The sequence below is a fragment of the Trichosurus vulpecula genome, chromosome 1, assembly GCF_011100635.1.
Source record: "Trichosurus vulpecula isolate mTriVul1 chromosome 1, mTriVul1.pri, whole genome shotgun sequence".
NCBI lineage: Eukaryota > Metazoa > Chordata > Mammalia > Diprotodontia > Phalangeridae > Trichosurus > Trichosurus vulpecula.
In genome coordinates, this window is record NC_050573.1 from 74262106 (window position 1) to 74289212 (window position 27107).

Genomic DNA, 27107 nt, shown 5'->3' on the forward strand with positions numbered 1-27107 from the left:
AAGACTGTGGGAGGACTTGATAGCTGTTCTCAAGTGTTCCTAAGGCTTTCCTGTGGAAGAGAAATTAGATCTGCTCTCTTGGCTCCAAAGGGCAAAAATAAGAACAAGTGAAATTTACAAAGAGATGTATTTAGGCTCCATATAAGCAAAAACTTCCTAACAATTAGAGCTGTCCAGAAGTGGAACCAAATACCTCCAGAGGTAGTGGATTCCACTGACTGAAGGTCTTCAAGAAACAGCTGGAGGGTATTCCTAATAAAGTTAGACCCACTGGTCTCTCAGATTTTTCCCAATGCTAAGATTCTTTGAGTGGATCAGAGGGGCCAAGCATGAGAGAGATCATAGAAGTAGAACAAACAAAAGGGCATAGATATCACCTTGTTTTGATAATGGTACCATCAACAGAATTAGAAAGGTTGGAGGGAAAGGAAAGAAACAAGCATTTATTATGTGCTTACTATGTGCCAGGCACTATGCTATTCAGGGTTTGGGGAATTATGACTATAGTATAGTACTTAATTTGAGTTTTAGATGTCAGTAGGATATATAGGTAAAGATGTCTAGTAGGTACTTGGAGAAATAAGATTGGACTTCAGGTGAGAGATTAAGACTATTTATATAAATATTGAAATATTTTGGCCAGCAACCCTGAGGGTCTTCCCCTCCCAGTTTGATTTTTTTTTTTTATTAAAGGGGCCATCCCTTCATTCACTTCTTAAAGAGGTCTATTCACTGAATGGTGAATGGGCATTGCCTCACTCAAAGTGAGAACTTGAAAAGACCTTAGCTTAAAAAGGCCCACTGCATCCTGGGTCATCTCCAGTCCTGATCTATATCAGGCCACTGGACCCAGATGTTTTGGGAGGAGAAAGTGATGCTGGTGACCTTGAACAGCCCTCTCTCACGGAAATCAGAGTCAATTGCAAGTCATGTCATCATCTCCCTGATGTCTTGGTCCTCTATGAGAGTGAAGGACAAACCACAACACAAAATATAATAATGTTTTTCAAAGCTTTCAAATATATTATTTTATCTGATTATGCATCAACATATTCAATAAGTTTGGCAAGTATTGTCTCCATTTTACAAATGAGGAAACCAAGGGATCAAATTACTTATCCAGTGTCATGTCTCTCAGGAGAAGCAGAGCCACAATTAAAGAGCTCAATTGTCTTGACACCAAGATGTAACCTGTGGCCCAGAACTGAAGCTCTGTGTTTACATGGACTAGCTTCTCTTACTAATTATTGCTCCCTTTGACTCCTGCTTAAAATCCTTAAACTTAAGGATTTCCCTTGGGATTTGGATCGTATCTAGAAATCTCCCCACCAAAAATAAAAGGGGAAAGGCCTATAAAGAGCTCTCAGACTAACAAAACCTGGCATATAAGACGGACTTTAGTTAACCCTACAGAAATTGCAGAGAACTTATATACAGGGCCATATACAGTCAAGATCATTATCCGATGCTCTCCAATGTGTTCTGCCTCTCTCAGGAATCTATACGTTCCTCTAAATTGATAGTACTCCCCAGGGGTTGAGAACCTCCTTGAAAGGAGTGTTGCTAGGGCACTAACCCAAACCTGCATAGTCCACATAATTTATAGTATCAGTGAAGGGCAAAATTCATATCATGGACTTGTCTATTACTAAACCTCTGTTCTAGACCCAGGGTTGATCCAGGAACTTCTCCACTGCTCCAGCATGCCAGGCTTTCTGGGGCTCCTCATTGGGTCTAGGAGCCCCTCATCAGGCCGCATCGCTAATACTGCAACATTCCCCAGAGAACAGGTTTCCCTGAAAAGGCTACATATGGTTGCACAGACTTCACTCCAGGGAACTGGGTATATATCCAACCAATTTATCTCACCAATCCAACCTCTCTTCAGTTCTTCAGACTCCCTTTTAGAGGCCAGGTCCAAGGCATATGCCTTGGGCATATGAACTAGAAATGAATCAACTGCAATACAGTGTAAGGGGACAAGAACTAACCTTTTCTAGAGTACAGACCTCAATAAGGAGGTACAGGAGGGATTCTGAAGGTGGTGTGGTGGACAGAATACTAGGTCTGGAGTCAGAAAGACCTGAATTCAAATATGACCTCAGATACTTAGTAGCTGTGTGACCCTGGGCAAGTCACTTAACCTCTGCCCCAGTTTCCTCCTCTGTAAAATGAGGATAATCATAGCACCTACTTCAGAGACTTATTTTGAAGATCAAATAAGATAATATCTGTAAGTACTTTGGCAAGCCTTAAAGTGATTTATAAATGTCTGCTGCTGTTGTTCGTCTTGTTCTCCTGAGTATGCCCCTCCACTTAAAAAGGGTAAATGCTTTTAAATTGGAGGTTAGAGAGATCTCAGGTTTTTATTCTTTACTTACTACTTTTATGAGCTTGAGCAAGTCATTCATCCTCTCTGGACCTCAGTTTTCTCATCTTTAGAATGAATGGCTGGACTAGATGCACTACATACTATAATCCTGATTCTTCAACAAATTCAGAAAAGCAACATGTGGAGCAAAGAGCATTGAAGATGGAGTCAGGACCCTGAGTTTGAGTCTGGTTCAGATATTTCCCAACTGGGTGAGATGGGATGGATTCTTTTACTTCTCTGAAGAGAAAAAGTCAGGTGCATAGAAATGGAACTGAGTGCTATGATGGTGAATGGGAGGGTCAAGGGAATCAGCTTCAGTTTGCTCTCCCTCAAATGTGTTGAATCGAAGTTATATCGTACGTAGTCCTTTTAAGTCACCCATATTCTCACCCTTACAGTCATCCACAATTCTTTCCCCTTTCACCTTCCATGTCCAATCAGGTACAGATATGAATTCCCTCCTATAGATTCATACAAACTACAAGCTATGCACCCATTACTACATGCCTTGCCTACTTCAATAGCTCTCCCTGCCTCTTCTTTCTCCTTTCTCCAATTCTTCCTCCACACCATTGCCAAATTGCTGTTCCTAATGAAGAGTAGGTCTGACCATGTCCCTTCCCTGCTCAAGAAGTTTTAATGGTTCCCTACTGTCACAAGATAAAATGCAGACTCCTATGGCCTTTTACAATCTGGCTCCAAACTACATTTCTAAACTGATTTCACCTCCCTCTCTGTCTCTTTCCCCTACTCCCCATCTGTCCCCCTTTCTCCGTCTCCCACCTTTCCCCTCTCTCCTCCTCTCCGCCCCAATTCTAGCCAAATTCAACTCTCTGATGATGTTCTCTTTATAGACATGTCTACTTTCCTACTTCAGCAACAAGCTGTCTCCCAGGCTTAAAAATTCTGTCCTTTCCCTCTACATTTAAGAATCCCTGACTCCCTTCAGTGCTCAGCTGGAGTGCCACTTCCCACAAAAAAAAAAACAAAAAAACTTTTCTAATGCCCCCAGTTTATTGTTATTTTGTATATATTTTGCATTTACTTCTCTACCTTATTCTCTCCCCCCCCCCCCAATTGAATGTAAGCTCCTAGAGGACAGAGATTGCTTTTTTGTCTATGCCTGGCATATAATAAGCCCTTAATAAGTAAACAAGCATTTATTAAATGCCTACTATGTGTGCCAGGCACTGTGATACACTGGTTAAGCACTGGTGATACAAAGACAGGCTGCACTCTCAAGGAACTTACACCCTAATGGGGGAGGCAACATGCAAACAACTATATACAAAAAGCTATAATGCAAAATAAATTGTAGATAATAGAGGGAAGGTACTTGTATTAAGGGGGATTGGGGAGGGCTTTCAGTAGAAGATGGGATTTTAATTGGGACTTGAAAGAAGCCAGGAGAGATGAAGAAGGGAGAGTATTCCAGGTCTATGGGACAGCCAGAGAAAATGCCCTGAGCTGAGAGATGGAGTGTCTTGTTTGTGGATCAAAAGAGAGTCTATGTTTAGTGGTTTAGGAGACAAAGTGTTAAAAAAAAAAAAAAGGAAAGGTGAGGGAGCAGGGTTATGTTATGAAGGACTTTGAACACCAGAGGATTTTCTGTTTGGTATTGAAAGTGATAGGGAGCCACGGGGTGTGTGACATGGTCAGGTCTGAGCTTTAGGAAGGTCCTTTTTGCAGCTGAACTGAGTGAGGTGGAGAGACTTGAGGCAGACAGACCCACCAGCCTGGTGCAATAGTCCAGGTGACGAAACTGCACCAGGGCGGTGGCAGTGTCAGAGGAGAAAAATGTAGAGCTAAACTGAATCCTGTTAGAAAAAGCTACGAATTTGGAGTGGAAAAAGATTCTTCTTCCTTCTGCCGCTTACTAGCCGCAAAGGCTTGCTGTCTTGTTAGGCTGAGACAAAAAGGAAACAAGCCCAGAATAAGTGCCTTCCCTTCCTCAAGCCTCAGTTTCTTTTTCTATTCGAGTAGATCTGACCAGATCTCCAGTCTCTGAACTCTCTATGCCAGGATCTATGACAGAGACCCAGGCAAAGGGGCGGGACCGCCTGGCCGAGGGGCGGGGCTTGCTCCTATCCCCAGGTGTGGGCAGAGCATAGAGGTGGTGTCCTCGACACCCTGGAAGAATAGAAATTCCAGGAGGGCGGGGCCGGGGTGAGAGGAAGCTGGTTGAACTAGGTTGGGGTCCAGAAGGCCGCGGGAGAACTGACTCGCGCCCCGTGGGGGGCGGGGGCGTTGCAAAAAGGAGGAGCAAAGAAGGTGGAGGAGTGCGTCTCGAGCCCGCAACCGTTGACGATCCTACCCCGCCTCCAGGGTCACGTGTTGCGATTCCGGCGCCCAGGATTGGGCAGTGGGGCTCGAGGGGCGGAGCGGAAGGTTCTGGAGAGGGCTGGCGGGCTCTGGAAGCTTCCGCCGGGCGGGTATATAGCGTCCGGGCCGGGGCGGCGGCGGAGCCGTAGGGACGGCGGAGGGAGGGTGGGGGCCATGGGTAAGGATTACTACCAGACGCTGGGCCTGGCCCGGGGCGCCTCGGACGAAGAGATCAAGCGAGCCTACCGCCGGCAAGCGCTACGCTACCACCCGGACAAGAACAAGGAACCCGGCGCCGAGGAGAAGTTCAAGGAGATCGCCGAGGCCTACGACGTGCTCAGCGACCCGCGCAAGAGGGACATCTTCGACCGCTACGGGGAGGAGGGTGAGTCAGGGGCCCGCGGCAGCGGGAGCAGGGTCAGCTGGCAGCGGCCCGGGTGGCTCTGCAAGAGGCCGCCCCCGGAAAACCAGGAGCCGCCGGGCCCCGGGGACGGCGCTCGCGACGAGGCCAGGCTCCTACGAGCCTGCGCCGTCAGCCCGGAGCCTCCCTCCCGGGAGACGGGGAGACTCTGACGTTTGCCCGCCCCCTGCCAGCCTCCGGGCCCTGATGGGGGTTTTGCAATAAACAAGAGTTACTTTTTCCCTTCTCTTCCCCGGTGGGGCCGCTGGCCCCGGGCCCCCGTGCCCATTGGCTGCACTGCTTCTGCATTCCGATTGGCAGCCTTTCGATGAGAGGTGGAGACCTGGCTGGCTCACCAGCTGGCTGTCATGTCCGTAGAAGCTTCTAGCATGTTAGTCATTCCCTGAAAGAAGTTAGACCGGAGGCAGGGAGATTGTCAGGTTTTACTGTGGGCCTTCACTAGCCTTTGGGTGTGGGCAAAGGATCTACAAGTACGTTAGGCGGGGTCTGCTTCTGTTCCTCCCCACTCCTTAGCAAACTTGTTTGATGACTTCCCTTAGCCCCATTCCGCTTGAGGATGTATATTGGAAATGCGAGTCTTATGCTTTCACATGAGAATATTAGTGATGGCTTAAGCTAATTCCTGAATCCAGCAGTTAACCTGGGGGCTTTTCCCTACCTTATCCTAGTAAGAGAAAGATGTAGATGTCTTGGATGTGAAATATATCACAGTCAGGAGTTGCAGAGCTGGAGGATGCTCTGGCTAGCTAAATTGTGCTTTGTAAAAAGGAAGGGGGTGGGGTTAATTTTTTTTCCAGCTCTAATGAAATCGTTCTCCTAAGCATTTTATAGACCTTAAAGGCACAGGGGAAAGATTTTAAAGTACTTATGCACTAGTCAAGGCTCAAAAGGCATGGGGATCAAACTGTAGCCATTCTTTAAAAGGGCTAACTATAAGCAACTGGAAATTGCATATTTTGCCATTTAGAAAGAAGGCTCTTACACAGAATTCAACAGAAGTCTTAGTGAATATTTAAGCTAGTAAGGCTTAAAACTGCATTTAAACTTTTGGGATACCTTGTATATCTTGGCATGGAGAATAGAAGCTAATAATGCTCTGTTAAATTCTCAACCCTTATTTCTCAGGTTAGCACTAAAATAGGTTCTAGCAATTTCCCTCACAGGCTAGGCAGTCTAAGGCTAGGATGCAAAAATCTAGCATCTTCATTCTCCTATTTATAGCAAACATACTGTTTCTCTGTCCTGAAATAAGATAGTTTCTAAATGAGAAAAACAGGACTATGGAAAGTGGGGCAAAAAAGCAATGCTTTTTAATTTCCTTAGTTCTCCTTGGTTAGGGAAGAAGAGGGAGTTCTAGAGCAAGAAGAGCTGTTTTATTTGACCAACAATTTGAATTCCTATTTTTCCTTTTCTCAGGACTGAAGGGTGGTGGCCCTAGTAGTGGTAGCAGTGCTGGTCCTAACGGTGCGTCCTTCAGCTACACTTTCCATGGGGACCCTCATGCCATGTTTGCTGAGTTCTTTGGTGGCCGAAACCCTTTTGACACCTTTTTTGGTCAACGAAACGGAGAAGAAGGCATGGACATTGATGACCCATTTTCTGGCTTCCCGTTGGGCATGGGTGGCTTTACCAATATGAACTTTAGCCGACCCCGTCCAGCCCAGGAACACAGCCGCCGAAAACAGGATCCCCCGGTTACCCACGACCTCCGGGTCTCACTTGAGGAGATCTATAGTGGTTGTACCAAGAAGATGAAGATCTCGCACAAGCGGCTTAACCCCGATGGGAAGAGCATCCGCAATGAGGACAAGATCCTGACCATTGAAGTGAAAAGAGGGTGGAAAGAGGGGACCAAGATTACCTTCCCAAAAGAGGGAGACCAAACCTCAACCAACATTCCAGCTGACATTGTCTTTGTTTTAAAGGACAAGCCACACAATATATTTAAGAGAGATGGGTCTGATGTGATTTACCCAGCAAGGATCACCCTCCGTGAGGTAAGGCAGGACCTCTACAGACATACAGCTGTGGTTTACAGACATAGGATTCTAGGCTTTAGTGACCTTAGAGAAAGAGACTTGTGGCATGAAAGTGACCATCAGTAATGAAACCCAGGTCTTTTGATTCCAAGTTTAGTATGCTGTCTGCATATACTATGCTCCTTTACTGGAGACATAAACATCTCTCAGCATAATTTGTTTTGATTGCCCGTATGTGGTTAGTCGTGCAGATCTGTGCAAACAGTGCCACAATTTCTGGAAACAGTACAGGGGTTCATATAAGACAAGTTGAAGGGAAAGCCTTGGCTACTAACCCCAGTAAAGAGTCAGTCATGCCTACCCAGTCAAAGTCTTTGTAAGCCCTAGAAGCTATCTTTAGAGAAGAATTCTCTCCCTCTTGGTTGTATATCTGTTTAATCATGTGCCTTTGCTTTTAGGCCCTGTGTGGCTGTACAGTGAATGTCCCAACGCTGGATGGCAGGACCATACCCATAGTGTTCAAGGATGTCATCAGGCCCGGAATGAGGCGGAAGGTTCCTGGAGAAGGCCTTCCCCTCCCCAAAACACCAGAGAAACGTGGGGACCTCATTATTGAGTTCGAAGTGAATTTCCCTGACAGAATTCCCCAGGCTTCAAGAACCGTCCTGGAGCAGATCCTGCCTATATAGCAATCTCTGCTCCCCAAGGACTGAACCAAGGACATTTCCAAAGCTCAAGGTTTTCTGGACCATCTCCAACAGTTGTGGGCCCCCAGGGTGGAAGGGACCACAGAGGGTTTTCATATACTGAATGTTTTCAGAGAATATATTACAATCTTTGAAAGTCTTGCATTAGGCTTCAGTGGTTTTTCAAACAATAGGTTCACAGATAATGGGGTAGTCCGTAAGCAATCCAAGGAATTTGACCCTCTTTAAATGGTGCCAGTATAACTAGCCTCCTCCCCCTTTTTCCCAGGAACAATCCAAGTTTTCTGTCATCTCCAGCTCAACTACCCCTACATACATTTCTCCCTCCTTTAGATGGAAAGCATTAGACCCACAATTGGACTCTGCTGTTTTTTAGCAGTTTTGGCTATTAGTGTTAGTTAATGTCTGCCTGGAGTACAGTCCTGGTTGCAAGACCATTTCTGCTCCTCATTGCTGTTTGTGGTGTTACTGATATGTATTTTATTCCAACTTTGTCTTTACGTGTCTCGTTTTTGCTTCCAAAAATAATTACATCCTTTCTTGCTGTCCCAGATTGAAACCTTATAATTTACCTTCAGAATTGCCTTGCTGGTGTCCAAAAGCTAACAGAAAGGGAGAAAATGGGAGACTTGACTTGGGTAACCAATGGGGCATTCTAAAATTCTTTCTCTATAGTCATTTCTCTATTAGCCCATTCATAGGCTGGGGTCCATCGTTGTCTTTTCCTCTTCTTGGCCCACCTGGGATGTATAGGATTTAGCATTGACCCTTCGAATCCCTTAACCCCTCACCCAGTCTGAACAAATGGACTCTGGACTCTCTCAAAGGGATCCAATCCTTTTGAATTTAGCACAGCCCTAGTTGTAATCCCTTTTGATAAAAGGGTCTTTGCTTCTGATACAGGAGCACCATGGAACTTCTGTAAATAATTTTTGTATAAATCTGTATAAATTTGGTGTGCACTTAAAAAACCCAATGCATTACAGCTGCTGCTCTCTGTATGGGGCCATATTGGAATTAAAATGAAATTTTTGGGGTTGTTTTTTTTGGAACAACTTTGTCTCTTCCCTGGAAATGGGTCTGGTGCTCAGGCCTGTAGATTTAATTGTAAGGTTGTTGCTGCAGACACGAGACCAAAGCATATGACTTGTCAATGTGCAGTACGTCAGGATTAAAGACTGATGTTAAACCACAGGACAGCCTCCCCATGACTCTGTTTCAGGGGTATTCCAGATCTGGAGGGAGGGAACTGGTTGGGGTGGGATGGGCAAGGGTACTACCAAGGGACATGGGGAACTTGTCTTCTCAGGGCCTAAAGACCTAGTCCCTGATAAGGGACCCTCTAGCTAAATTTTCCAGGCATTCCTGATGGTTTTTGATTGCCATCTAACTAATTCTACAGTGGTCCTTACCACTACCCCTTTGAAAGGTCGGTATACGGTTCAATCAAACATTAAAAACCAAGCAGTTGAGAAGCAGTAGTTACATGAGTTGTTAGCTAATGTTACATGTTTCTAGTTCTACCTGGGGAATTTCCACACAGAGTAACCCTTCTGAAAATTTTTTAAAGTATATTTTTTAATCTTAAAATAGGCTAAATACCTACTCTTTTGCTGGTCTAGGGCTGACCTGAGATAGAATTTTTTGTCCGCTGTCTGTACCCCTCTAATCCAACCCTGAAGCTGACCAGAAATTTTTTGCATAACATCACTAACAAATGGTTATCTACCTAATACTTTGACTTCCAATCAATATGACAAACATTTGTCAAACACTTACCATATGCTAAATCATGGGGGATACAAAATAAACCAGTCGCTATCCTCAAGGAGTTGACATACTGAAGAGGAACCAGTGAATTCTTGAGGCCCCTTGTTCACAAAACTATCAGTCCCCTTCTTTTCTAAAGACAAGCATCACTGTGTATATCAGTCCCAAGGTAACTTAGCCAGGAAGCTTTCACACCAAACCCGGCAGGAAATATTCTCAACAACCTCCATTTGAAATGAATGACAGGAAAATGGCAATGTTTAATGGCAAAGAAATGGAGGTGACCTTGGAAGATCATTTAGTCCCAGGGTGGGGAGCTTTCGGCCTCAAGGCTACATATGGCCTTCTAGGTTCTTAGGTGTGGCCTTTTGACCCCCAGGACTAGTCCAATCCCTCATTCTGCAAATTAGGTAACAGGATCAAAGAGGTGTGACTTCTTCAACTAAGGCCACACCGGGAGGGCTTTAAGCAGTTTTTTGTTGGGAGTTGCAAAATGATTTTCCTCTGAGACTGAAATCTTTCTGATCACCTACTATGTTCAGCTGTCTAGCAGAGTGGGGGGTGGTTTCCACATGGCATGGCATACTGGGGCTGAACTTAGGAGAGACATCTGGAGCTTTGGGCTGTGTGACCACAGGCAACTCCTGTAAAGTAAACTGCAGCACAGCCCTGGTACCAGGCCTACTCTGAGGATCGAAGATGACAATTGGCATACCTTGAAGTTCATATGATTGACATCTATTTGGTTAGCAGGTGACTTTCCATGTATTCTCATCCTTGAATGTTATGACAATCCTCTAGGTTAGACAATATTAAATTCATTTTCAGATGAGGACAAACGTTTGGAAGGATGAAATTTACTGCCCATGGTCAACCACTAGAAGCTCCAGAAGTAAGAATGGAAACCCACTCTCTTCTGACTCCCAAGTTACAGGCTTTTTCTAGTTTGCTGTGCTGTTATATCCAGCGTTGAGGCTGCAGTGTCAGTTCATGTTTTCAAAGCATTTAACTCCCACCTGGCCTTGTAAAGTGCTGGTAATGTCTCTGTGAGGATTCAAACCCAGGCCTCACATTGCATCTGAATTCTGAGCTTGGTTCTAAAGCTCTAGTTAATACCCACCTGCCCAGCTCACCAGGTTATGACTGTGCCAGAATGAAAATTGAATCAAAGGAGCAATTCTTAATCATTCACCATGTGCCAGGTATTGTGTTAGGTATGAAGATTAAAATGAAACAGTTTCTGTTCTTGGGTTTACATTTTGTGGGATAGGATACAATATAGATCGATATAGACACATTGTCTGAAGTTAGCTTCTCTACAGGCATATGGGAATCGTGGAATGGAGCCAGAGGACATGGGCTTGAACCCCAGCTTGGCTAGTTACTGTGTGCAATTTTGAACAAGTTACAATCTGTCGTGGGCTTTCTTTTATTCCTATGTATACAGGGGTTGGAATCAGTGATTTCCCAGTGTCCTTTCTGATCTCCAGGTCTCACTCCTATCCCTGTTTTGCTTTCATTGCTATTACAGGTTCCCCTCTCCATGCCTCTATGATCCCTGTTCAGGAAGGGACTGATGGAGAAATTCTCAGGGTTTAGTAGGGAAGCTCCTAGGACAAGGGCCAGGTTGGGAGTCACAGACAGTTTTTAGAGAGTAAGAAAGCTGGTGCTCGTGTAAAGCGAGCTTGGAGGTTGGCTTTGAAAGGAATTCAGTGGCTGTGCTGTCAGCTGAGGGTGATAATGCCCTTTTCTGCTGAGCTTTGGGATTTAAAGCTAACCCCTCTGTGCTCTCAGTGATCTGGCCTGGGAACCAATAGCTTAGAGAGCTCTCTTCCCTGCCTGGCCTCTGTCAGTGACTCCAGAAGGCTCTGGAAAGGTGTGGCCAGAGGCAGCTTGTATCTTGTTAGGTTCTCCCTCTCCCCACTCCTGTTTCTAGGTCTATATGCAAGTACTTCATAATCTTCCACAAAGACAGGACCAGAATCATAGATGGTCAGCTGGAAGGCACCTTCGCACAGTCTCTGATAATAACAGCGCAGGTTCCTACAGTGCTTTAAAGTTTTCCAAAACATTTTCCATGCATTAGTTCATTTGATCCTCATTTTGTAGATGAAGCAAGCTCAAAGAGATTAGGTTTTGGGAAGGTGCTAAGCTTCTGAGGTAGGATTCAAACCCAGGACTTCCTCCAGGACTTTCATCCATACAAAACGGTGCCTCCCATCCATCTAGGAAAGCACCCTTAATCATGTCAGTGGCAGAGAATCAAAGAATTTAGAGCTGAAAGGGGTCAGTCCCCTCATTTTATAAACGGAAACTGAACCCTCCAGAGAGTGATAAAGTGGCTTGTTTAAAGGCAGTTTGAACCTGGGTCTCCTGCTTGTCAATCAGGGTTCTCTTCATTGTACAGTGTTCAAAAGGATCATCGATTTACAGCTAGAAAGGATCTTAGAGGCTATCTAAGGCCACTCATTCTGGCATTTAAAGATGTTCCCAAATTTACCTTTCTAGCCTTCTTATGCCTCACTTCCTCTCCACTCACTCTGCAATCCAGCCACACTGGCCTACTCTCTCTACCTCAAACATAGTACTTCATCTCCTATCCCCATGACTTCGTATTGGCTGCCTCCTAATCCCCAGAATTCTCACCTTCCTGACCTCCCGCCACTCAGAATCCCTGGCTTCCTTCAAGACTCAGTGCAAAGATCACCTTCTAAAGGGAGCCCTTCCTGCTGCCTTCCCTCCTATCAGTCCTGCTTAGTTGCTAGAACCTTACTCTATAATGATTTCTTCAACCTATTCTGTATTTCACCCATACCTAATTATTTATATGCAGCTGTAACCTTCAGAGAAGGGACTTCTTTTGCCTTTCTTTGTGTCCCCAATAGCTTAGTACAAGACCTGGTACACAGTAAGCTTCTAATAAGTGCTGGTTGGTTGATCTGGTCCAGCCTCCTCCTTATCTTACAGAAGAGTAAGCTGAGGAGGCCCAGAGAGGTCACATAGGTAAAAGAATGTCAAAAAGTGAAATTTGAAGCCAAATCTTCTGGGGCTGAATCCAGGGCTCTTCCCATTGGACCATAATGTCTCTGAGTAAATCAGCCTAAATGATTCCAAGTGAGGCTTTCACCTAGCTATTCCAAGGGCTATTTCAATACTACACCCCCCACCCCATTCCTTGAGCACAACTTTCAAGCAAGCCCGGCTTGTTTCCGAGGTTTGCTAGGTGCCCGTTTGGCTTTGGAGTCGGTCTCTTTGACCAGAAAAAGGATCTGTCCTGAATCCCTGCCTCCGCTTCCGGCCTTTCTGTGTCAGATTTCCTTTCCCAGCAGTGCCCTTGCCCAGCCTGATCTTGTTGGGCTGGTTGGGTGAGCTAGAGGCCTCATGAGCATGGAGGTGATTCATTCAGGCACATCAATAAACTGCATCCTAGAATGGTGGGGAAATGGGGGTGGGGGAGTGGAGCAGATCAGACCTACATTCAAATCCCACTTCTCTGACCGGCTACTTGCGTGATCTTGGGCAAGTTCCTTCTGCCCTCAGATCTCAGTCTTCTCATGTGTAAAATTAAAGGGTTGCTAAAGCTGACCTCTTACCGCCCTTCCAGCTCTAAATCGTAGGATCCCTGATGCTCCCTTCCCAGCCTGGGCCTCGTCCACTTTATTCTTCCTCTTCCCTTCCTGATGGGCCTATTTGGTCATTTCTTTCACCCTCACTGTTCCTCCTTGCCCCTCCCCTGGTGAAACTAAGGTGTTGTTACTTTCAAACAAAGTATCTAGAGGTCATAAAAGGATAGGATTCAGAACCGGGAAGGAGCTTTAGAGGCAAGACGCCCCAGAATAATTTATAGTCTGGGGAGGGGGGTAAAAAAAAAAGGTGAGTTTGAATCTCAGTTTTGTTACTTAATCTCTGGGGTTTCTTTACACCATCCATAAAATGACAAGTTCTGACTAGATCATAGGATGGTAATTTGGTATGTGAAGGGATTTTAGGTTAACACTTTACAGAGAAAACTCAGAGAGGTGGAGTGAGTAAATCAGCCAGCTAAGGTGTGGCTCTGACCCCAAATCCAGACTTCTTTCCCAACGGACCCTACTTATTGCCTGGGGAAGTTTCAATCCCTTAGGAGCTAGTGGCCCTAGCTAGCCCCGCTCTGTCTCTTGTTGTCCCTACTACACCCCCTTCTGCTTTCTTCCCTTCCAAACCCAGGTGGGAAATGGTGGAAGGAACACTGGGTTTGGAATCAGAAGACCTGGCATGGAATTCTAGCACTTCCTACTAACTGCCTGACTTGGGGCCAGTCTCTTTCTCTCTCAATCTCAATTTTTTCCCCTGTAAAATGAGAGGATTGTGCTCCGTGATCTCTGTGGTTCCTTCCAGTTCCGGATCTCAGGGGTGTTGTGAGAATGAGACAAGTCTGGGATGCTGGTGGGCCTCCTTAGAATTCACCAACCTCAGAGGATTGTTGGCATCACTCTAGTGGGATGTCGGAAGCTACTACCCACCCCCCCCCTACCCCCCAGCTATCCTGGGAGAAGGGACAATAACCCTCTTGTCCCTGACTTCCGGATACACACGATTGATCTGTTTGCCCTTAGGGGGTGGGGGTAGGCGGTGTTGCCTTTTCTCCTCTGGATTTTTCCTCTACTTTGCTCCACTTGTTAACTATAACCCACAGATTCCTCAGTAATCAGTCTGTCCCTAGCAACCTAATCGGAAGGCAGCTTCCGGCCTTCCCTGCCGCCTGGGAACTGCAGAAATTAATTCTATCCTGATGTAAAGAGGAAAGGGAATAAACAGCACCCACCCTGCCTGTTTCCCAGGGGAGGCTGAGAGAACTACAATTCCCAGAATGCCTATTAAAAACTCCTTTCCCATCTAGGTCTCAAGAAGTTATCTTCTAGGGTTCCTGGAAGGGATCATAGAATTCTCTGGGAACCAGAAGAAATTTTAGAGATTATTTAATACAACTCTCTCATTTTACAGTGGAAGAAAGTCCCAAAGATTTATCCAAGGCTAGCATTCGACTCCAAATCCCTGCCTTTTTCCTTCAGACATATGGGAACAATTCATAAAATCTCATTTCCCCAGGGCTTTTGCACTTAAAAATCCATTATGTGTTTTCTATTGGCTTTTTAGGAGAAGGGTAGGGTCTCTGGGGATAATGAATCTGGCTAACAATGGCTCCTATTTTCCGTTGATGCAGCTTGAAAGCAAGACCAGGCAGAAGGGAAAGGTAAGGGAACAAGCATTTATTAAGCACCTACTAGGTGCCAGGCACTGTGCTAAGCTGTTTACAAATATCACCTCATTTGATCCTCACAATAACTCTGTGAGGTAGGTGCTATTTTAATCTGCATTTTACAGTTAGGAAAGAGGCAGGTAAGTGACTTGCCCAGGATCACGCTGCTAAGTGTCTGAGGATGGATTTGAATACAGGCTGTGAGGATGTTATTTTAGAAAAGCACAGCATGATACACTAATCTTGGAAACAAAATAATAGCAACCAGAATTTAGTGTTTTAAGGGTTGCAAAGAGGCATCGTGGCGACCTACTGGCTTTGTGTCTCTGGGCAAGTCTCTTAACTCTCTCTAGGCAGCTCCTTCGGACTCTCAGGTTCCAGATGCCCAGGGGAGCTGCATGGGTAGAGGGATTTTTCGAGCCTGGGAGTTCCCTATAACAAAAATCACCGTCTTGGCCCTGACATTTATCAGCTATGACACTTAGCTGCTTCTTCTCCTCAGTTTCTTTAGCTGCAAAACGGGAATGGTGACACTCTCCAGGATGGCTGCAAATGTTAAAGCGCTAGGGAAATGTAAGGTGTGCTTATTCTTATTTAGAGGGGCCACGCTCGGCAGCTGGATTTGTAAGATTAGCGGGCCGTCACTAGTGTAGGCCCAGGCTCTTCCTGTCCCAGCACTCCCTTCTCCCTCCGGGGTCCTAGCCCTCACCTCCACCCTCAGTGACTAGATTCCCGTCCCGTGGATACCAGCCTCCAGACACCCTTTTGACTGACACCCAGGGTGCAGCACGTGGTTCTGCGACTCCACGATCTGATTGGTGGCACACCTTCTTTCCTTTCTTGTGATTGGCTCAGAGTTTTAGGCCTCTGCTCTTGAGAATTCCCTTCTCCCCCCTATCCATCCTTCTAAGTGGTACGGTCCATCGCTACTCGGGTAGGTAGGACTGGTCCACTTTGACAGGGAGCGGGGGAATGTGGGGTGGGGTGAATGAAGAAGAGGCAGGATAAGGCGGAGGGATCCCTCTGGAATGTGTCCGCCGACCCCACCCCGACTCTGTAACAGCGTTGATTGGTTCAAAGGCCCAAGAGATGGTTGGCGATTGGTCGGCCTCGGGAATCAGCCCCGCCCTGCTCTTGGGCGCCGCTGCGGGAGAGGGAGGCCCGGGCAGCGGCCGGCTGGAGTTCGCGGAGGGACTATCCTCTCGCGGAGGCGGCGGCCGCAGGTGAGTGCCCCCTGGGGGCCGGACTTCGGCACTCTGGGGGTCGGGCTCCGGCACTCTGGGGGTCGGGCTCCGGCACACTGGGGGTCGGGCTCTACAGCGGGTTCCAAACGCGCGGGGACAGGGACGCCCACCAACATTCAAGGGGTTGACGGTCGTGGAGACCTAGAGTGGCTCAGACACGCGGGAACGCGAGGGGCCGGGGCGGCGGGGGTCCCGCGATATGCATTGGAAGGCACAGAAACGGGAGGATTCAGAGGGGGTCGTGGGGAGGGCCCTGGCCAGTGGAGGGACAGAGATATCCATGAGGTGAGGACTCAGACCTGCTCGGGCACACTGGGACTCGGGACTAGAGAGGACGTGAGTGGGGACAGGCCAACGGACACGGAAGCATAAGGGGGTGGGGACCTAGTGCACTGAGCACCGGGCAAGCCGGGGCACGAGGACACAGCCGCGACGAGGATGGGCACCTGGAGTGACCGTGACCGCCCGGGACACGCGGGAAGGGATGGATGGTGGGGCCCTGAGGCATGTCCCGGCGTGGAGTGTGGACGCACTGTGGGAATGGACACAAAGGGCCCAAGGCCTAGAGTGCATCTGGGAACACATTCCCAAAGATCGGGCAGCCGTAAATGTCCGGGTGACTCGGAACCCTGGTGGAGGGGACCAGTCTGGGGAGTGGGGGACCCAAGAGACCCTGAGGGGAGGGGTTCTGGAGCCGCAGGGACTGTGGAAAGTGGGAGTTCTGGGACAGATGCTAGAGGACCCTGACCTCAAGTCCTAGGCTGGCTTTACGGACCCGCAGGGAGGGGGTCAAGTAGACTAGGCTACCAGGAGGGGAGCCCCCAGGCATCCCCACTAAGGCTCCCTTAAACCTAGAAGTTTTTTCCTCTCCAGACTGGACTGATGATGTAGGGAGCAAGAATTTTGTTGGGGTTCTCAGACTTTTCCCTAGACCTGAGAAGTATCCCCAACCCAGGGTGGAGAGGTGTGGCTGTATGGCTCAGCTCCTCCCTTAGGGCTCGGTAACTGCCCCCTGTGACTCAGGCCTCCAGTTTTCTCATGCTTATATTGTTCCTGCAGGGAGGGGTGGTCACCTGCTACAGGTTTCACTACCTCCGCCTAATCTTTTGTTTTAGGGAGGTTCCCAGAGAAGGGATCCACTGGGGTTTCCCTACCCTTCCACCCATGCCATACTCAAAAGTCCCATTTAGAACAACCTGTGAAAGCCTTGAATTCGGAGTTGGAGAGACCTGTATTTGAAACCAGCTCTGCTGTTGATGAGCTGTGTGGAGAAGTCACTTGCCTTCTCTAGATCTCAGTTTCTTCATTTGTAAAATGGGTGTAATACTAATTGTGCTACTTCAGGGCTGTTTTGAGGGAAATGCTTTGTCAACCATAAACATTGTAGAAATGGGACTTTTTATTAATTAAACCCTGAACTTGAGAGAGGGTGAGGTAGTTCCCTGGAGACCCAAGTGGGTCTTGAGAGAACAGCTTGGAAGTGGGAGGTAGGGGGACATTGAAAATACTTGAGTCTCATCTCTGCTGACTAGGGCAGGCGTCTAGCCAGCATTTGCTCCCCAGGAAACACCCAGTAGCTGGTTTGTCTGGCTGAATCAGCACTGGCTGGCCCGCCCTCATTCCATCCCGAACAACGCCCCAGATGAAATGGGGAGCCGGAGCTGGGTGCTCTCTCCTCTTACTCCAGCCCCTTGCCCTGTGACCTTACAGAAACCTCTTCCTCCTCGAATCTTTTTTTTTCTTTAACTTGTATTTTATCATGCTATAAAGGTGTACATAGAGCTTCCTTTTCTTACCTGTGAGGCGGGCAGGGCGCTATTGTACCTCTATCACACATGAGGAAATTGAGGCTCATCTAGGTTGAAGAGACTTCTCGTGGGCACATAGCCAATAAAAATCAAGTTTCGTGGTATCTCTGGGTCTTCCTAGTGTCAACGGGGTGGGAACCTGGAGGTACTGCCTCCTAGCTGCCCTAAATCCACCCCCCATCCCCAAGAACCTTAGTGTATGCCCACCAAATTCTCTATTCCAACAGATACAAGCTTCTTTCCTAACATCTGGAGTGCTTCTCCTCTCTCCCTTAATCACTGGGCTCCCTATGCCTAGGAGAAAGGGAAATGAAAACTTAGAAGTATGGGAGGTTGGAGGAGGAAGAGGGAGGAGGGAGAAACACTCCCACTGGGCCATGGGAGTCTAGGGTGAAGGCTCTGCCAGAATACAACAGGGCCATACGTTCAGCTCTGGGGAATGAAGAGGAAGATGAACAAGGTCCTGGGCTTGCCCTGACGGAGTTCACAGTCTGAGGAGATGGAACCTTATATTTGGTGAACTAAGTACTTGTGAGTTAGTCAGCCTTGTGCTAGGCACAGTGGAGGGAAACCAGAGAAGCAGTCAGTGTGGACACTACCCTCAGAGCTCACAAGCTGGTTAGAAGAGGCATCCCTATAGTGAGCTCCCTCAGGGCCATCACTGCTGCTGATTCCCATATCTCCCCATCAGTGCCTGGCATCAGGGCTCTCAGTAATGGATTGATGGATGAATGAATGAATTAAGAATCATTTAATTTCAGTTCAATTCAGAGATTTATCAAGTGCCTTCCACATGTAGGAGAGTACTGTCCTGGGTATCCAGGGTACAAGGAAAGGTATAATAAAGATCCTAGTACCACTCTATCTTTCCAGCCTTCTGCTCCTTTCCATGAACACCTAGCACATAGTAGGCAGTATATAAATGCTTCTTTCCCCCTACCCTAGAATCCTCTACTTCCCCCATTTGCATTCTGGCCCAGCCTAAATATTACATCCTCCTGGGATGTAACATCCAGAAAGACTTCCCTGATCGCTGGAATAACCTTTTTCCTTGGACCTCCCTTAGTACCCTTTCTTTCTTTTCCCATGTCTCTGATGTACTTTGGCATGCATATGTTAATTGTGTGTTGTACTTAATCTTTGTACCTTATCTCCCTACTAAGCCAGGTCTGATTGAAACTTTGCATCTCCTCAGCACCTAACGTTGTACAATCACAAAATAGGCGCTTAATATATGTTTACTGAATTGAATTGAACTGAGGTTTCATTTATTTTAAAACAACGTCCATTCAGGAGATGAGCATTAAGTTCCTAATGCATACCAATCCGTGAGTATACAAAGACAGATACAACACAGACCCTGGTGTCAGCAGACTTTGAGCCAGAAGGGACCCTAGCTTGTCTAGTACAACCTCCTCTTTTTATACATGAGGAGACTGAGGCACAGAGAATCTGAGAACAGCCTTCCTAGCTGTTTAGCCTGGAGAAGTGACTTATCCAAGGACTCACAGGTAGTGGCAGAGATGAGATTCCAACCCGTGTCTTGCAACTTCAAACTAAGCACTCGTTCCACTATGTCATACTGCCTTATGGGCAATTAAAGCATACAAATAACTGATATGAGGGAGAACTTTATGGAAAGTGCAAAAAGGGGTCGCCAGGCAAAGGCTTATGAGCAATGGGAGTCCAGTGAAATCACTTTCAGCTTCAGGAGTTAGGCGGGACTTCACACCAGGAGCAGCATTGCTGGTGGGGACAGTCATGAGGGATAATGTGAATAGATACCTAGAGGAAGGGCAGGATAAAGTGAGAACTGGGGTTAGAAGCATTGGTTTTAAGGGGCAGCTAGGTGGCGCAGTGAGCACTGGCCCTGGAGTCAGGAGAACCTGAGTTCAAATCCAGCCTCAGACACTTGACACACTTATAGCTGTGTGACCTTGGGTGAGTCACTTAAACCTGATTGCCTTCTCCACCCCCCCCCCAAAAAAAGAAGCATTGGTTTTGGCTGGGACTCTGAGAAACAATCACAAGTGATCAATAAGCAATAAGAGGAGAAGGAAGATCCTATGGGCCCAGGGCTTCGGCGTCACTGAGGTCGGGAAGCCTTCCTGATCAGAAGACTCATAAGATCAGAGCCCGGGAGCTGGAAGAGATACTAGAAACGGGGGGAGCTCTACCTCCTCATAGAGATGAGGAAAGTGAAGTGCAAAGAGGTGGTGACAGTGCCTGAGGTCACATAGATAGTAAGCAATCCTCAGACTCTAAATCCATGACTTCTTCTACTCCATTGACCTTCCTGATCTTGAATTTGGCTGGAAAGGATACCGTGGACAGTCTGCCTTTTTTGCCATCCACAGATCTCCTGGGAGACCCCCCTCCATCACCTCCCATGCCTCTGGGACTTGGCCGTCGAAAGAAGGCACCACCCCTGGTGGAAAATGAGGAGGCAGAGCCTGGGCGGGGTGGACTGGGTGTGGGGGAGTCAGGGCCCCTGGGTGGGGGTGGGGGAGGGGGGCCCCACGTGGGCCTACCTCCCCCACCCCCATCTCTTCGGCCCCGACTGGTGTTCCACACCCAGCTGGCCCATGGAAGCCCAACTGGTCGAATTGAAGGCTTCACAAATGTGAAGGAATTGTACGGCAAGATTGCTGAGGCCTTCCGTCTGCCCCCTGCTGAGGTATGGCTGCCAGGACCTGGGTCCCTGATATAGATGTAGGACAGGGTAGGGGGGATGGAGTTGTAATGGGGAGGCAGTGCCAGGAGAACTAGATGGCAGGCAACCTAAAAGTGGGCTGAAGGGAAGGTCAGAAGCTGGGGCAGACACCTGGGCCCGGATCCTAGACCACAGAAAAGCTGCTTGCCAAGGTCACAGAATCCCAGAATTTCAAAGTTGGGAGGACCCTCAACAGCCATCTAGTCCAGACACCTGCAAAAGAATCCCCACTGCAGTGTGCCAACAGATGGTCATGCAGTCTGTGCTTGAGGAGTAATCAGACCTGAACACAAACCCTAGGTGTGGTCTGAGCAGAGCAAAGCAGGTCCATCACTTGACAAACTGCTATCCGATCAATTCCCACCTCATCTTATTTTTGTACCCAAGACTTTTCATTTGTCCCTATTAAATTTCATCTTATTTGATTCGGCCCAATTTTCTATCCTGTCAAGATCTTTTGGGATTCTGAATCCATCATCCAGTGTACTTGCAGTCCACCTTAGCTTTATGTCATCTATGTGTTTCATTGGAACATATCATCATATCATCTTTGTCTTTATCCTCTAATCCTAAACATCACAGGGCCGAGCACAGATTCGTCAGGACACTCCACTGGAGATGTCCTTCCAAGTTGGCTCGCTCAAATACTTAAATAGTTCCCTTTAGCAATGAAGGTGTCAACCCATCCTATGCTGTTCTTACCCTTGCCTTCCCGTAAGTTCACCGCAAGGGATCCACCCAATGAGCTGGAGGCCTTCCTTGTTTTTTCCTGACCCTGAAAAGACATCAGTGGAGTACAGGCTGTCCATGTGTCAGCCTTGCCCTCACCATGTAAACAGCCTAGCTTTTTTCCTATCATCACTTTCCCTGGTGACATGTTTTACTCTTGCTCTTGAATGTTCTTCATTGGTTATCTGTTGCAGCCTCATCTGTGGGTCTCCCATTCCCCTCTCTATGATCTTTTCAGTTCTTTGGAGACAGTTGTATTCCATACTTTGCAGCCATGTAACAACTGTTAGAAAATGTGTTTTCTAAAGATGGGCCTTCTATTTCTAAAGGAAGCTTGGGGTCATTTGCAGTTTCCTGAAGGCATTCCATTAGGCCCTTCTCCTCTTTAATTCAGGGCCTAGTTCATCACCCATTTGTACTGTCCCAGATATACATACTGATACCACATTCTATAAGTGATCTATCAGCTTACATGTCACAATCAGCACCGTGGACAGTCTTTATCCACGTGTCTTTCCTGTGTGGATGCTCAGACCAAACTCCTAATACTGAAACCCTCATGGCTACTTCTTGATTCTGGCCATCCAGCTAGTTCCAAATCCAATGCATTTTAATGTTGTCTGACCCACATTATCCTGTCTTTCCTACAAGAATGACATAAACTATTTCATCCATTGGTTTGCTACAATCTAAGTAAGCTGTATCTATAGGAATCTCCTGATCTTCCACTTTAGTAACACCGCCCACAAGAACTAAGGTGAGGTTCTTTGTGACTGCTGCTTCCTTCTTGTTAATAGTATGTTCTAACAAGGAGGCAGAAGAAAGGCTAGCCCTGAGAATATCCTCCACCACTGTAATCATGGGATGGAGATGAAAGTCATGGTGGGTGTTTGTGTGATGGCATCCAGATGTTGGGGATCCTTCTGGGGAGGGGCTACAAGACTAGAGAATAGCTTGCCTGGGGATTAGGATCTAGATGGGAGGGTCTTCTTCCTGAGATATAAACATTTAAACACACATACCACTCTGTCAATCAGGTCTGCCCATATCTCGCTATCACAAGGGATAAGGTTTGCCCTGAGGGCTAGAGTTGGTGGGCTGGGTACTGGCCCTTTGCCCATCCTCAGGCTGGCTTCTCCTCCCAGGTAATGTTCTGCACTCTCAACACACACAAAGTGGACATGGAGAAGCTGCTTGGGGGCCAGATAGGACTGGAGGACTTCATCTTCGCCCATGTCAAAGGCCAGCGCAAGGAGGTGGAAGTGTTCAAGTCAGAGGAGGCCCTGGGGCTGACTATCACTGACAACGGGGCTGGCTATGCCTTCATCAAGGTACTGGGCAGGGAGGGAGGCCCTGCCTGGGGCCCTTCCATGGCATAACTGAAGGAACATTGGAATTGGAGTTAGAGGACATCAGTTCACCCAATTCTGACTGGTTTTAACTGTGTAACCTTGGCCAGGTTCTTTGGCTTCTAGGATCCCCAGTTTCCTCATTTGTCAAATGAAGGGGGAAGTGGGGACTGTCCAATCCCTGCCCAGAGGCAAAACATCAGGGACATGCATACACACACACATCTCATGGGGCAGCTGGCTCAGGGTGATGATAAGCTTATGGTGCCAAGCTGGGTGTGTCTCCTTCAACAGCGGATCAAGGAGGGGAGTGTCATTGACCGGATCCAAGTGATCAGTGTGGGCGACATGATAGAATCCATCAATGGGCAGAACCTGCTGGGCTGTCGGCACTATGAGGTGGCCAAGATGCTTAAGGACCTGCCGAGAGGCCGCACCTTCACCCTCAAGCTTACGGAGCCCCGGAAGGCCTTTGGTGAGTGACAGAGCCTGGAGGCACTGGGTCCACAGAAGAGGAGTGGAGTCTGGGTGAGGAAGGAGCTGTTGGACTTGAGAGCTAGGATGAGAAAGTGGCCTAGGCTTCCTGGCTAGATTGGAGAGACTAGGAATCTTTATTTGATCTGAATATAAATGCCCAGGGACACTGGGAAAGGCAAGGGGCAACCCCCCACCTTCTGGAATCCTCCACCAGGGTGACTTGAGATCCCTTTGTCCTGTGTTCCCCTTTCCCAGCAGCCAACAGGTGTTCCCCCACCTTCGTATTCAGGCCATAGGGGGAGCTCCCTACTAGGGAAGAGGCCCAGGACTTATGGGTTTGCTTTCCTGAAGGCTCTGCAGGCACCAGCCTGTGACCCACCACCTCAGGGGCCTGGGGTGGGAGGGGGTAGCTTTTCCCTCTTGGCTTCTGTGTCATATGACCCTCCCCCCAGCACTGGTCTCAGGTGGCAGCACCTGCCACCCCCTGGCATGTTCCTGTCCTGGTGATCTCTCTGGCAATCCAGTTCCCATCTTATCTATTAACTCTGTTAATTCCCCCAGCTTTGTCCCTCTGCCCAACCAAACCTCTGTCTCTTTCCCCCATGTCCCCTCTTACACTCAACCTCTAAAACTATTTCTTTCCCTAGCCTCAAGGCCCCCCCATTCAATTCCACTAAACCTCCCATGTTTCCTTACCTAAAAATCTTCTTAAGGCCCCTGCCTACAATTTCCCTGCCTCCCCAGCCCCTCACCTCTCTTCTTCCAGACTCACACCAATTCCCCCCACAGCACTCAACACCCTCCAACCCCCCCCAGTTCAACCCCCTCCCCAATTCCCTCTTTCCTCATACTCAGACTTCCCAAACCCTTGAGGTCCCCACCTCCAGGATCTAGGCCACAAGGAGCCCCTACTGGGGATGCTTGGCTGCCCATAACTGATGCCATCTTCGGCCCCCCTGCGTTTGGCTCTGCTGCCTCTCAGGAATGGGACCAGAGCTCTGGGCCAAGATGGGGGAAGGGGGAGAGGGCAGGTATTATCCAGCTGCTTCCCCAACACAGGCTGAGATGTTGGAGGCTGGATAGGGGTTGGAAAGGCTGCTCCCCCTTATTGGAATGGAGAGAGAGAGAGAAGCTAGGCTTCCTGTTCTCCTCCCCGTACTTCACTGCTCTGGGCTCTGGCCTCAGGGCAAAGCCCAGTGTGGTGGTTATTCCCCTTTTGGCTGCTCAGGCTCTCTCTTAGGAGCAAAGGCTTTAGAGCTGGAGGGGACCTTTGGGAATGTCCTGTCCAACACCTAAGAAAACTGAGGCCCAGAAGGAGATACTTGCCCAAAGTGGTCTTGATAAGTAGTCAAATTCAAACCTAGGCCCTCCAGGTCCAGTGCTCCATCTACTCCATTCTAGTCCCAGCCCTGAGCACCGGACTTCAAGGCCTTCATTTCCTATCCATTCTCCCTCCAACAAGTGGCCTTTCCCAGCTGCAGAGCTCCTGACCCCAGCTGACCCTTACCCTCCCCCTCATCACACTGTCCCATTTCCAGCCCCCAGTGGAATGCTTGGATTCTGTCCCAGCCCTGGGAGGGGGCTCCAAGGGAGAAAGGATCAGGGGCCAGGACACTTCTCAAAGCAGTTTGAGTCAGTTGAAAGCCTTATGTTATGGGTCAGGAGACTTGAGTTTGAATTCTGCCTGGGCCACTTACTGTTTGTTACCTTAGGCAAGTCATTTTCCTTTGATAAGTTCCCACATCGCTGACAACACCATCCTCAAATGGAAGGTCCTTTTCAGCTCTGAGCCCTATGACCCCAAGTAGAAGCCCTTCCACCCCTGATGGAATTAGGGCCTAGGAGCTTCCATTCCACTGGGCTCAGTGGGGAGAAGATGGGATAATGGAAAGAACTCCAGTTTGGTGTTCTAAGACTTGGCTTTGAATGTAAGCCCTGAGACTCATTAGTTTTGTGACTTTGGGAATGTGACGCCTTAATGTCTTCATCTGTGAAATGGGGCTATTGGACTTAGTGATTGATGCCTAGGGTTCCATCAAGTTCTCAAACTCTGTGAGGAGGCTCAAGGGCTATGGGTAAGAGGGGACGTTTGGATCCAGGGTAGGAGGGGCAAAGGGAATGTCAGATACTGACAGCCTCCTTGCCTATCTCAGACATGATCAGTCAGAGGTCAGCAGGGGCCCGGCCTGGCTCAGGACCCCAACTTGGCACTGGCAGGGGGACCCTTCGCCTCCGTTCTCGGGGTCCAGCTACAGTGGAGGAACTGGTAAGTGGCTGTGCTGCTGGCCCCATGTTCCCTTTCCCCGCTTTTTGTTCCCTGGCCCCAGCTCACCCCCACCTGCTTTGCAGTGCCTTGTATATACGGATCCTATACATAGTAAGTGATTAATGCAGAGTTGAATTTAATGTTCTCTCTCCCCCACCCCCACCCAGCCTTCAGCATTTGAGGAGAAGGCCATCGAGAAGGTGGATGACCTGCTAGAAAGTTACATGGGCATCCGGGACACAGAGCTGGGTGAGCTTCTTTGGACGGGGATGTGGGGCTTGGAGGAGGGGGGACCTGGGCTGGGCACTTTACAGGGGGTTGGGCAGGAGTTAGGTTCTGGGGGGATCTGGGCTGCTGACCCCGTTCTTTCCTTTGAGCAGCAGCCACCATGGTAGAGCTGGGCAGGGACAAGCGGAACCCGGATGAGTTGGCGGAGGCTTTAGACGAACGGCTAGGTGACTTTGCCTTCCCTGACGAGTTTGTCTTCGATGTGTGGGGAGCGATCGGAGATGCCAAAGTTGGGCGCTACTAGGACTCAGATTGGACCGACTCCGAGGAAATGTGGGACAGAGTTAACATGAGCCAGGGCCGTGGGGCCTTGGGAGCAAAAAGTCTGGGAGACCAGACACCTGGGGCCCATCCCAGCACCATCACTGCTGTTTAAGGGAGAGAGCACTGAAGAAATCTTTGTCTGGGGGCTCAGAGAGAGAGAGGGAGGAGGGGTCAGAGAGAAGAGCTGAGCCAAGGATCCAGGCCCCCAGGCCCTCACCACTATTACCACCACTGGAATCCAACACTCCCCACACAGCCAGAGTAGGAGGGAGAAGGCCTGACCCTCAATGCTCTCCATCCAATCGGTACAGCCCTTCCCTCCTCAGCCCGGCTGGGGTCCCCAGGGAGCCCCCCTCCTCCCCTTCCCACCTACCTCAGTGTCTAGATTGGGGGAGGGAGAGCTGGTAAGCCTCCCCCTTCTTCCCGCCTCTACTTTTCCACATCAGCTGCCAAACTGGCCCCACTCCCCTCCCTGGGGCACCCAGCTTTGTTTCAGGGGGCGGCTGTGACCTCTACTGGTTTCCCTGACGCAGGGGAGGGGAGTGGCGACCAGGCAGCCACTTTTCTCCCCCTCCCCTGCTCTTACTCCAGCAACTGCAATAAGGTCACCACTATGAGACTCCCCAGACCTGTTACCTCTGTATTTGAACTTGACTGCTGTGAACCCATCCCCTGTCCTAGGACTGACTTCCCTTAGGTGTCCCCACGGGTCCCCAACTGTCCTCACTGACTTTGAGGGGGCGGGGCAGGCCTTGATTGGGGGGTTTTATATTTGAGTTATCTTTAACATAAAGAGACCTCTTGAGTGGAACTAAGCTGCGTGGCCTAAGGGGTGGGGGGCTGAGCTCGAGCTGGGAAAGAATGTGTAGACTGAAATCCATCTCCTCTGTGCCCCAAATTGAATTAGGAGACCTTGGCCCAGTCTCCCCTGCCTCCTCCCACCCACTGTTCTGCCTGATTAGCGCCTAGGCCCTCCCTCCAGGCTTCTCAGCAAGGGAAGGTTTCAGATGTCCTGAAAGTCTGCAGGCTTGAGACCAAGTCCTGACCATGCCATTAATTTAGTGGGTGACCTTCCCCTCTCTGGGCCTTCTCTTCCTCCTGTGTAAGTTGAGGAAGCTGTTTTCAGTGGTCTCCGAGGTCCCTTTCAGTTCTGAGGT

At 48.5% G+C, this 27107-nt stretch overlaps 2 protein-coding genes across 2 annotated transcripts; both read left to right on the plus strand.

Moving 5' to 3' along the window:
- The first annotated feature begins 4773 nt into the window (after positions 1 to 4773).
- Positions 4774 to 8997, plus strand: DNAJB1 (DnaJ heat shock protein family (Hsp40) member B1). Its single transcript, XM_036741173.1, has 3 exons — positions 4774 to 5081; positions 6534 to 7114; positions 7555 to 8997. The coding sequence occupies exons 1-3, from the start codon at positions 4871 to 4873 to the stop codon at positions 7783 to 7785; spliced, it is 1023 nt and encodes a 340-aa protein (XP_036597068.1). The 5' UTR covers positions 4774 to 4870; the 3' UTR covers positions 7786 to 8997.
- A 6956-nt stretch (positions 8998 to 15953) lies between these two features.
- On the plus strand, positions 15954 to 26761 carry GIPC1 (GIPC PDZ domain containing family member 1). The gene is made up of 7 exons (XM_036741174.1): positions 15954 to 16035; positions 20222 to 20541; positions 22452 to 22637; positions 22950 to 23130; positions 25286 to 25398; positions 25566 to 25647; positions 25779 to 26761. Exons 2-7 carry the CDS (start codon positions 20254 to 20256, stop codon positions 25928 to 25930), a joined length of 1002 nt encoding a protein of 333 aa, XP_036597069.1. The 5' UTR covers positions 15954 to 16035; positions 20222 to 20253; the 3' UTR covers positions 25931 to 26761.
- Positions 26762 to 27107: the final 346 nt, after the last annotated feature.